Source organism: Maniola hyperantus, chromosome 7 (assembly GCF_902806685.2).
Source record: "Maniola hyperantus chromosome 7, iAphHyp1.2, whole genome shotgun sequence".
Lineage (NCBI taxonomy): Eukaryota > Metazoa > Arthropoda > Insecta > Lepidoptera > Nymphalidae > Maniola > Maniola hyperantus.
Genome location: NC_048542.1, coordinates 3,103,029 through 3,115,198, shown reverse-complemented (window position 1 = coordinate 3,115,198; position 12,170 = coordinate 3,103,029). Strand labels below are relative to the sequence as shown.

General features: G+C 39.0%; 2 protein-coding genes across 2 annotated transcripts in view; both read right to left on the bottom strand.

The window, feature by feature from the left end:
• LOC117983663 (plasminogen receptor (KT)) overlaps window positions 1-12,170 on the bottom strand; it is a 174,094-nt gene that overhangs the window by 3,292 nt on the left and 158,632 nt on the right. The window lies entirely within an intron of this gene.
• Window positions 1-12,170, bottom strand: part of LOC117983857 (EARP and GARP complex-interacting protein 1) — a 72,385-nt gene that overhangs the window by 1,236 nt on the left and 58,979 nt on the right. Inside the window, exons 3-8 of the mRNA XM_034970485.2 lie at window positions 3,361-3,507; window positions 3,011-3,097; window positions 2,391-2,579; window positions 1,637-1,761; window positions 704-805; window positions 12-143 (exon numbers count right to left, since the gene is read on the bottom strand). Of these exons, the coding sequence (XP_034826376.1) occupies window positions 12-143; window positions 704-805; window positions 1,637-1,761; window positions 2,391-2,579; window positions 3,011-3,097; window positions 3,361-3,507 (782 nt within the window). The remainder of the gene's footprint in view (window positions 1-11; window positions 144-703; window positions 806-1,636; window positions 1,762-2,390; window positions 2,580-3,010; window positions 3,098-3,360; window positions 3,508-12,170) is intronic.

Sequence of the window (12,170 nt, the reverse complement as noted above, 5' to 3'; positions counted from 1 at the left end):
TAGTGACATACACTTGGCTAAGTCGTTTCCCGTCGTCGTCCATGTCGCACACGCTGGCCGCAGCGGTGAGCAGGGCGCGCGCGTCCGAGCTGCCCGTCAGCAACAGCTGCTCGTGGTACGTGTTGTAGCGCACCGTCCACACCCTGCGCACCAAAACGTACACATTTTCCAAATAAAAAGTAAGCCTAACTAAAATAAATAAAAAGTAACCTACTAAAAACTACTAGTAAAAAGTAATATACTAAATATTTTTTATTCATTTACTAAATGAATAAAAAATAATGACAACTAAAATAAATAAAAAGTAACCTAAACTAAAATGACTAAAAAGTACTTAAAAATAAAAATAAAATTAAACTAAATAAAACTTAATTACTAAAATATGCAAAAGGAAGAATTATATTATTATCTACATATACCTAATAACATCTAAATAAAACATTTTTAAAACTTAAGTGAACTACTACTGCATGGTTTCAACACCAGCTGAAACCTTGCAGTAGCGGTTGCAGAAAATGATGTACATCACCTTTAGATAAATATAGCGGTTTTGTGGAGCATTGTCTCTGTCATTGAGACCGACAAAACGTCACATAGGTATGGGTGACAGAGGCAACGTTCTACAAAGCCAAAATCTCATTCTAAAGGTCGATTTACATTATTTCCTAAGTAACTTCTCGTGAGATCAAGTGAACTAACATACCAGTGCGAGTGATCAGTCCTGGTGAATATGGGCTCCTTCCCGTGCCTGTAGTCCCATATGTTCAGAGCGGCGTCGTCTCCCGCGCTCGCCAAGTGGAATTGCCTATCGATTAATTAATTCTTATTATACTTTATTTGTGTACCACCACAAGAAGAAAAATAGCAGTAAAAGAACTGAAACAGACAAGTAGGATACAAAAAAGATTCTAACGAATTGAGTAAGTACCTCCTCCTTTTTTGAAGTCTGTTAAAAAGCGGCCTTCTCGCTTATTAGCGAATCGCGATCTCTGCAAGTCCTGTTTCTAAAGTTGTCTTGTCTCTTTATTTTTGAATCGCGCGAAAATATCTCTGCCAATCCGGTCAAGTCCACTATTGTTTGCTACCTACGCGCCATGTTTTGTAAGTGCGAATAATGAGCGAGGTACTACTTACAGTACGCGGCCGAAAGTAAATGTACATCGACCTTTACAAGGAGATAGCAGATTTGTAGAGCACTGTCTCGGTCGTTGAAACCGACTAAACGTCATATAGGTATGAGTGACAGAGACAACGCTCTACAAAGCCGAAATGTTATTCTAAAGGCCGATGTACATTACTTTGCGTACTGTACTTCTACACCCAAGAGTTATTCTTGGGTGTAGAAGTACAGTAAGACTAGTGAAGTCTGTTATCTTAACGTCAAGCAATTAAGTTCTGGATTTTATTATTTTTAGTCAGCGTTAGGTTGCGCTTTTCTTGTTAATTTTGCTAATGGGACTTATAAAAGTGGTAGTGCTGTAATCGATTTGTTCATAGTACCAATCTCAATTTTGACTTGATTGTGGGGATTGGATGTTCTCCAGAAAATACGCCCTTCGCGCATCGCGGGAAACAAGGGGCGACTGATTAACCAATGCGTGATCCCGCGCGCCCCCTTTCTGAACACAAAACAAACCTGTTGGGATTGAAGTCGATGTCTCTGGCCAGCTGGCGGTGCGCGCTGTCGATGTGCCACGCGGGCTTGGCGCAGTCGGTGCGCGTGTCGAAGCACTTTATATGCGTGTCCTGGAGCACCGCGAACTGAAAAGAATAAAGGGCCCCGAAACGTGTACGTGGTTTTTTTTTTTAAAATAGAGATAGCGAGCAAACGAGCAGGCGGGTCACCTGATGTTAAGCGATTACCGCCGTCCATGAACATTTGCAGCACCAGAGGAACTGCCGATGCGTTGCCGGCCTTTTAGGAATTTGTTGGCTGATGCTCATTGTCAATATTGATCGTTTAACAAGAGAAATAAAAGAAACGTTTAAGAAGAAGCAATATTTTCAGTTGCACCTACGTCATTGAAGGACATTCACAGAAAGGGCCTGCTTAGTTAGTAGGCCGCCATTTTTCTAAGCGGCCACGTATAATACTTGCATTAATCAATACCTGGCCCCCAATTGTGTATGCATAACGATGAAATCGTGTGAAAAAATGTAAACAGCGAATCAACCAATCAAAGGGCAGAGTTTGTTGACGATTACGATAACGATGAAATTGTTATTCTTCTTACACAATTGGGGGTCTGGCATCAATACAAATAAGTATTATATGCGACAAAATCTTAAAAAGTGTCAAAGTTGTTAGTGGTGTCATCAGTACCATTAGTAGCCACCAATATGTTCAGCAGTGAACGTCTATTGGTTGATGATGATTGTGGATACCTTACCTGACTCTGCCCTTGCGGACTCCACTTGCCTCCAGTAAACTTGAGCCTAGTCCTGCCCTCCGGCGCCACACTGGTCACTTGGTCGCCAGTGGTCGCGTCACGGATGCTGACGTAGTTGTCCAATACGATGCCGATACGGTTTGGATCTGAAGGATGCCACTCCGCGCAGCGAATTTCGTCCTCGGGTTTCTACAAATTTCTTGCTTGTTACTATGGTAAAATTTTCCTGACGAAATCTGTTTGTTCTGCATCTCAAGTTTCTCAACTCTTCATCCCGCAGTTTTCAGAGAGAACCTCTTTCGGAGAAAATTGAAGATTACTGTACTGCACTATGTATGTACTATACTCATCATCATCATGATCAACCCACGCGCCAACTCACTACAGAGCACGGGTCCCCTCCCAGAGAAGGGTTTTGGCCATAGTCTACTTAAATGTTCTCAAAAGTGTGTGAAATCTGCCAATCCGCACATGGCCAGCGTGGTAGACTATGGCCAATACCCTACCCTTCTCACTCTGAGAGGTGACCCGAGCTCTGTAGTGAGCTGGCGATGGGGTGATCATGATGATGATAATTAATATGATTAGGCTAATGTACTTACACATTTAATGTAACTTACCTCTGGTGTAATCGTTTTGAGAAGTTCCATGTCTTCTGCATTCCGACTTTGCATTGCGCTGAGATCGTCCAAGTCTTTTGGAATCACCTAAAAGATTTTTTTTAATAAGTCAAAGGTCACGGTAAAAAAAAGGATTTTTGAAAATTCAACCCCCAAGGGGGTGTAGATAAAACGAGACCGATTTAAGCTAGCGATATAACGCTGTCTCGTTTTAACAATGTTTTAAGTCTTAGCAAAGTCAAAGTGCGCTCTATAGATCTTCACCTCGGACGATGTCCATCATCCTTTCACATAGAAATAGATTCTGGTTAAATTCCGAGAACATTCTACAAGGACAAAGAATGAGATACCTCTGTAGTAGGAAGTTTGAAGATGGAAACCCCCATGGTGCACTGGCAGGTATCGGGGTCGTAGGCGTTGTGTGTTGTGATCAGGACGGCAGCATCGTGAGGTGAGCAGCGCAGGTGCCAAATCTCCCCTATGTCATGTTTGAACACCTAGGGAAAATTTTTTTTTTGAAGTATAATGCAATTATTGTAAGGCGGCTATTGTACTATCGATCTCGTCATCACTACAGTATGCGATCTTGGATTGACACCGAAAATCAATATTAACTAGATGTTTTCCATGAATCCACACATTAAACGAATTTTCTGACCAAAGTGCAGATTGATGCGATGCCAGAGTCGCTTTTACGGGCATTCTCCATACAATTCGATCATTTTAAACAGCAGCATTAAAAAGAAACGAATCTAGAAAAAAAACCAGCCAAGCGCGAGTCAGACTCGCGCACCGAGAGTTTCGTACTACAGCCATATTTTTTCGACATTTTGCTTTGCACGATAAATCAAAACTATTAGGTATGCATAACAATCTGTTTTAGAATGTACAAGTAAAGCCCTTTCATATGGGCTGATTACACCTACCGAGTAGTGAAGCGAGACAGTAAAATGTCACTCGGCCGAGACAGTGCTGTGGTGGCCGTTTATACGTATTTCGAAACATGGCGGACGTTTTAACCACGGTTATAAAAAAGATGACGGATAGTACTTCGGGACTACAGCAAGTGGAACAACTATACGTAACACCAACATAAGAGGGGGAAAGCAAACAACCCGGTCTTCAAAGTAATGGGTCAATTCCTTGGATACCCAAAGCTGATAGAAAGAACCCATGAATTCTTCGAGAAGAGCTTAATATACTATGTAGGAAGACCTGATAAATTGCAAGTTATTGATAATCAAGTTTTAAATAAAGGAGAAGACATCTATTGCTGGCAAGGAGAATTGGGGGGTTAGAGGGGTTGAGACAGAAAGGATGGAGTATAGTAAATCTTCTAGCCATCACAAGGGCATCCAAACATAGCAATACATTGTTCAAAGTTTTAGCTCAAGGTGACAATCAAGTCCTCTGCACAAACTATTCTATTCAAAAGTATAGAAATGAACAAGAATTGAATTTGGGAAAATAATGCTATGTTAATGAGCGGAATAGAAGAGGGCGCCAATAAGTTAGGACTCATTATAAATAGAGACGAAACATTACAATCAGCAGATTAAATAGTGTATGGTAAAATTCCAGTTTATAGAAGCAACTTTCAATGTTCAGAAAGCAAGAGGTGGTCTCGAGTAACATGTGTGACAAATGACCAATTACCGACCCTGGCCAACATCTTGTCAACGGTAGGATCTAATTCGTTGACGGTGTCGCATTTTTCAGACATTCCAATAGAACCGATGCTTCAATATAAATTTTTAGGCAATTTTTGTAGAAATGTATTAGAACTTCACAATCTGGCAATCAAAGGTCCAATTAATCAAAAATGTTGGGTCGAAGTTTATACATAATAAAGAATATAAAGTTACAGCATTGTATTTAGATCCTTCATTGGGAGGCATTTCCGGAATGTCTCTTTCAAGTTCGCTGATCAGGGGATTTCCAGATCCGGTTACTGAGGTATTAACCTTCTGGAGAGTAGTCCATCTAAATGGTCCAAAGTGGGTACAAGACTTTGCGGTTAGAGTAGGACAGCCTAAACTAGGCCGAATTGATAATCCAGCTTTCAATAGATTACTTAAGCATCCTCTACCCCTAAATATTCCAGTTGGCATCAACCCTTTAACCTTAATCAAAGAAGAAATCAAACTGGAGTAGCTGCAAAATATATCCACAATACAGAACGAAGTCGTCAAGACTGCTGTTAGTTTTGTAAGTAATGAAGATATCCTATTCACATCATATTTACGCTCAATCAAACCCTTATTTCCCCGTTTCTTAAGTGAATACAAATCCGCCTCCTTTTTAGGTATTGCATCCAGTTTGGTCGATCTATTTCAAAATTCAGAAACTATAAGAAATCTCTTTAAATCATCCACAAAGGTTAGAAGGAGGCCATCATATTATATCTCTCCAGTTTTGGAATGAGAAAGTGTTTTTTACCTCCGATATGGAAATGCTCAGCCTAGTAGCTGAGCATTTCCATATCGGAGGTAAAAAACAATGTAAGGTTAACAACATGGTAACAAGTCAACAAGGGGTGTTCACCTTGTAATGAACCTCATCCCAAAAGTTCATTTATTTCAGTTCTTCTTCCTACAGGACTCAATCTATATTCTATACAGCGCGGACCATATTCAGCCTATCTCGGCTCTAGCAAACCGAAAAGCACCAGCATATTACAGCCTTGGGAGAAAGAATCGAAGATACCGATACTCAAAAGAGCAGTAAAATTGAGAAATTCTATAAACTGGTTCGTGGATCCAAACTCTAATTTAACAAAATCAATTATGTCCAACCTGTATGCTATGACGGGAGAAGCCTGGGATCAAGGAACGAAGGGATTCAAAAGAACGGGATCCGCATTACATAGATTCACATGCTCTCGACAAAACTCCGGCGGTTACTCAGCTTAAAATCCTGCAAAACTGACTTGACTGTGCAGCACTACTGATACAATGAGGGAGTTGAACCTTCTAAACAATGATATTATGTACCAAAGTTTGTTGATATACTCTCAGATAACAGTCTGTGAAATACACGATAGAGAACCCAGCCAGGGTTATTATCACCTCCATATTGATTGTGAACAATGTTTACGAGAGATTGAGGACATCAAATTAAATTCTAATAGCGAGTATACCCACCAAGATGTATCCGATTTTATTAGACGGATGATACCTGAGACTGCACAGCTAGAAGAATTTATATCCGCATTAGATGTGCCTACAATTACCCAATCGATGTATCAAAAGCAAGACGAAATTTATTGTTTCTAATACCTGCAGAAAATGAAAATAAACAAAGTGCAGTAGAAAAATGTAGAATTACAAAATACGGGGTTCCTGTTACAGATGTAATAGTTGACGGATGTTGGAGTAGTTTTCAACACAAAAAGTAATGGAACGAAACTCAAGATGCCACTCAAAATAATCAGCGATACCTCGGATGAGAGGAGGATTTCAAAAACAACCAGCACCTATTTACAGCCTGAGGTTTAAACAATAGATCTTACAAAAAACTATCCTACATCCCCAGCTGCTGCTGCAACAATAGGTAGGGCAACAGAAAACCCTTCTCATTCTAAGAGGAAACTCATGCTCAATACAGGGCCAGGAAGACCTGACTCTATTGTACGAGCTTGGGAAATTTGGCCTCCATGGAGTTTCATGTGGCCCGTATCCCATTGTGACTGGTATAATGGTATTTCCTCAGATTTTGCCCGCAAGATCAGCTGCCGTGATGAGAGTTCAGACCACACATCTGTTGGTAAATGGATCTCTAGCTCGTCTCTCTCTTCCAAAGTCAGTTGCATGTAGAGAGCACACTGTCTGCTGCCTTCATTATCATGCAAGGAATCTCTGACTTTGACACTGTGTGCAAAAGTGACCAGCCCCTCTCTCAACAGTTCATTAATGAATTAGTGCATGATAAAAATCTCAGGCAAGCTTCTTCCTGCACGTGGGAATTGAATAACGATCCGGACCTCGATATATTGCAGTTTGATAGAGGGGTAATGATAGGGGCCACTAATAAAAGTGGGGAAATATTGGGGTCTCAGGACGACGAACTAACCGTTTTAAGGCAAGTGCCGGCATCAAATGAACCAGTGGTTCTGACTGCGGAAGATGGAGACTATTTCCAAGTAGGGGATCAGTGGTGTCAACTGAAGCAGGAGACCCTCAAAACAGGTTACATAATCAAGTTGAATACTTCGTTGCCTGTCTTGAGAGAGAATCTCGATGGGGTCTTCGTAACGGGGTGGATTCCCGAGTCTCAAATTCCGCTTCTCAGGTCGAAACCATGGGAACCTCCGACCCACTATACGTGGTGGATCTCAATTGGTGCACTGTCCTTGGTCATTGTTGCATGCGTTGCAATAATTGCAATAATTGGAGCTGGTTGGAGTTTTAGAATTGTTAAAAAATGAAGATCTAGATTTCTTTGTAAGCTACTTGAAACTGAAAAGTAAAGCTCTTCAACAATAAATTGAGCCTCTTGAGCCCGATACAGCAGGAGTTCTCAAATATGACATTAAATATATTTTAACTGTCCCTAAAATTCGCGGTGCTTCCGCTTCGCAAAAGGTATCTCATACAGCGCTGCCTTATCCGTCTCAGCTAATAGTATAATTCAAATATGATTCAAATATAAAGGGCCAGATTTTTAGCAAAATGAACAGAAATGGAGTAAAATAAGTAGATAAAAGATATGTTATAACGCAAAAATCACGACAATAAGTTAATAGATACAAAAAAAGAGAGGCACTAACGAATGTTATAAAAAACCAGGATGTGTTCTCATCTACAACAAAACAAAAAAAGGAATTGACTTCAGTGACCCAATGTCATCATACTACACAACATTAAAAAAAGGAATTAAGTGGTAAAAGAAAGGATATTAAACTTATCGATATATTTATTTCCCACCACTAAAAGTGAGCAAAATTTCTCTTAATTCAGTGCGGCACGGGGTGTAAAGGAAAGAAAGTACAGATTGTATCAGTGCCGCTGTGAACGTGTTAAACTTTAACACGTTCGCCTTAAAGCATCAAGCAAGGCAGCAAGATTGCTATGCTATGGCCGCCTTATTTCCGATTGAGACTCCAGCACATACGTAAGCACGGTAGCGTTCCTTTCATAGAACCCAGAAAGCCGGGCATGCTAGTCGGAACTCATACAAATCAATAATATCACACTATATAAATTAATAAATATTCCACGAAGTTTGAATTCCGCGCGTCTTGGATTTGTCAGATTTGCCGAAGGTCATTGCGCCCACCGGCAGGCGAACGCAGCGCTCGGCCGGGTCCGCCGTCGCCCGTCGCCGCTAGCCTGCCTGCGAGTTGCGAGTTTCCATCTCGCTCTAATCGAATGAATTTGTTCCTGGGTTTTTTAGCGCTCTTCTAACCTATTAGAAATGTTTGCAGTTCACGATATATCTAAAAATAGTAGTATAGCGTTTTGTTCCCGTAAAAAAGCCAGGCTTGCAAGAGTCTGCGCATGCGTGAATTTTGAGAGTGCGCGGCTATTGGTTGATTTCTCCGAGTAAATAATTACTTGTTAGTTGTTTCATGTTTGTTTTTGTGGTGGTCCGCGGTCAGGTTAATAATTTGAAAAATAATCGTAAATTTTGTACAAAATGAGTGTTGATTTAGTCAGTGTTGTTCCTTGTGACAATTTAAAGTGTGTGCAAAGATTATTGGCTGAAAACAAGGTAAAAACTTTTGAAGAGAAAAAACAGCTTATAATTTCATCAAAACCTACTCCTGACTTGTGTATTTCTCAAATTAGTAAAACTCATAAAAGACAATTTAACAGGTCGGTGTATAAAACACAATGGATAGTTGGGTATTCTCATACGAATAAGTTATATTGTTGGTGTTGCATTTTTTTTTCTAACGAAAAGAACGTTTGGAATACGTCGGGTTACAACGATTTAAATAATTTATCTACTGCTATAAAAAGGCATCAAAGTTCCCAAAAACATGAGTTCTGTAATTTCTTTTCATAATTTCGGTAAACAACGCATTACGCATAGAAACTTCTTTGTCTCGGCAATTTGCAAATGAGATTTCAAACCATAATTCGCGTGTCGACCACAACCGTAGTGTTTTTCAGAGGTTAATTGATATTGTTTGTCATTTAGCACAACAAGAACTGCCTTTTAGAGGTCACGATGAGTCTAAAAAATCATTAAATAAAGGCAATTTCTTAGAACTTGTATCGTTACTTTCGAGATACGATTTCGTTTTAGAAAAACATATGCAAAATCAACAAAGCGACAAATCAGGGCCTAGTAATTTATCAAACAAAATTCAAAATGACATAATTCATTCTGTAGCCGATGTTATTAAATCTCGAATCGAGTTCGAGATCAATACGACACAATTTGTTTCAGTTATTATTGACGAAACACCCGATGTGAGCAATAGAGAGCAGTTGTGCGCAATTCTCAGATATTACTCTGATAACGATATTAATGATCGCTTCTTGGGTTTTATTGACGTGTCTGAAAGTCGTACCTCAGACACTATTTCCAAAATTATTTTAGAAATATTAAATAAACATAAATGCACCGAAAAATTAGTAGCTCAGAGCTACGACGGCGCTAGTGTAATGTCCGGTTCAAGAAATGGAGTCCAATCCAAAATAAAAGAGGTTTGTCCTCAAGCAATTTACATTTGGTGTAACGCACATATTTTGAATTTAGTTTTGTCTAAATCATGTGCGCGGATTGCTGAAGTCAGCTCATTTTTTTCAGCCCTTCAGGCTCTGGTTATTTTTATTAGTAATAGCACAAAACGAGCTGCTTTTTATGATACGCATTGTAAAAAAAAAATACCTCACGCTCCAGCTACTCGCTGGACCTATTCATCACGTACTGTGAACGCAGTTTTTGATGAAAAAAATAACCTCATTGAATTGTTTTCTGAGATTTGCGACAACCCTCAAAATTGGGACGGTGATACAATTTTAGCCGCGGAAAATTTTCATAATTTGTTACGATCATTTAATTTCAATTTTTTTCTCTCACTTTTCCATGAAATATTTGCTAGAACAGACTGCTTGTACAATATAATTCAAAAATCACAAGTTGATGTCGGTTATTGTAGCAACAAAATAAAAGAGTTTCAGTCATGGTTATGTACGGAATTCCGTTCTAAATTCGATGATATTTACGAAAATACATTGCAAAATAACTCAGCTCCTCGTTTGAGACGCAATGTGATTTGTTCGAAGACAGAGTACAAACGGCTATATATTCAAGTCATTGATAACATATCTTCTGATATTAACGATCGATATTCAGAAATTTTTAAATTACGGTTTTTCCAGTTGTTTAACAACAAACTTTACGACAAATACAAGTCAGATTTTCCAACAGATGCTTTAGATTCATTGTTTGATATTTATGAGAATCATTTCGACTTGCAAACTTTGAAGAATCAATTGATTTGCTTATATTCCTCCCCTGAATTAAAGGAACTCAATGTTTACGAATTAATTGATTTTATTACTGAAAATTGTCTCGAAGATTCCTTTTCTGAACTGTTAAAGTTAGCTTTGCTAGTCGTAACAATTCCGGCTACTAGTTCGTCCGCGGAACGGGCGTTCTCCTCTTTTAAAGCGAATTCACACATATTTGAGGAACACACAAGGACAGGAACGCCTTTCAGATTTATCAATGATCGCTATAGAAAAACGTTTGTTAATAAAACTTAAACGTTCAGCGACATTTTACTCTGATGTGATAAAATCGTTTTTGCAGAAAGATAGACGTTTTGATCTAGAATATAAATAATTTGTTTTTAATAATATACCTACTTTGTAAAGATGGGCGTTATTGGCTATTTACGGCAACGGTTAATCAACAGTTACTTAGTTTCAATACCGATATTGTTAACCGTTGCCGAATATCGGTATCAGAGTTGTGTTTCAACTAATTTAATATGCGCAACGCGCAGCGGTTTCCGTAGTAGTAACTAAGCTAGCTGCCGTATCAATACCGTCTGTATAGCTAGCGCGCGCATATTCACTAAAATAAAACCAATTTTACTTTCATGAATATCGTGAAGTAATCACAACCTTAAGTTCATAGCAGTAAAGTTTAATTTGATCATTGACATAGGTCAAACTATAGTGGACGCCTGCACGAATAGTTTGCCACAGTCCAGTTAACCAAAAACATTTCATGATGATTGATAAACCAAAGAGGACCTTATCTCTATTACTCTAAGGCTAACTGTATTTAGAATGATAGATCAAAGTGTAATGGACAAGTACTTGTACAGTTAAGCCTTAGCGTAATAGAGATAAGGTCGGCTTTGGTTTACCAAGTTCTTAGTTACTAAGCCGGTAGCCAATAACCGCTCCTTCTCAGCTTTCAGTGAAAGAAAGAAAGAGAAGGCATAATTATTGCGTTTCTAGTTACCAAAAAACCAAACAATACATTGTCAGTTGCCAGTTGGCAGTGTTGCGTTGTCAGGTGGTTCGTCATAGATGATAACTGAAAACCGTTGCTAGATACGACAATAACGCTACGGTACGCTATAGGCACGGCAGCGGTTTTCAGTTAAGTTAAGCTATAGCGGACACATGTCTACTACTTTGATTTAATTTGTCACTTTCTTAAGCAGCATACTTTTCGATGTTACACCACTACTCAAACAAACGGCTTTTTTCAAAGCCACAGTAGGTATGCCATTGCTGACATGCTGTTAATTCTGTCTAGTAGTAGTATGCCTTCTGTGTGCTTTGTAGAGCTCACCAAGACAACATATTAAAAAGAAGACAGAAGAATAGGATGGATGGGTCATGGGGCTCACGCTGGCATTGCATTCGGTACTTTGGTACTCAAGTACCGCCACTGCGTAAGCAGTGTTAATTTTACTGCTATGAAAACTAAGGAAATTCTGATTGTGAATTTATTTATGTAATTACAATAAAAAGTAAAAAAAAAAATTATTTTCAAAAACCGACTTCCACTGCCACTAAAAAATAAAGTTTTTGTTTCTACACTTACGAGTACATGTTGTAGTCTGACGAACATAATAAGAAACAACTAGAAATTGACGCAGTACGCTTGCTTTAATGTCAACAGTCGCTGTATTAAATGTGATTCAATAATTTTATTTTGTCATCCAACTTCAAATACCTGCAGA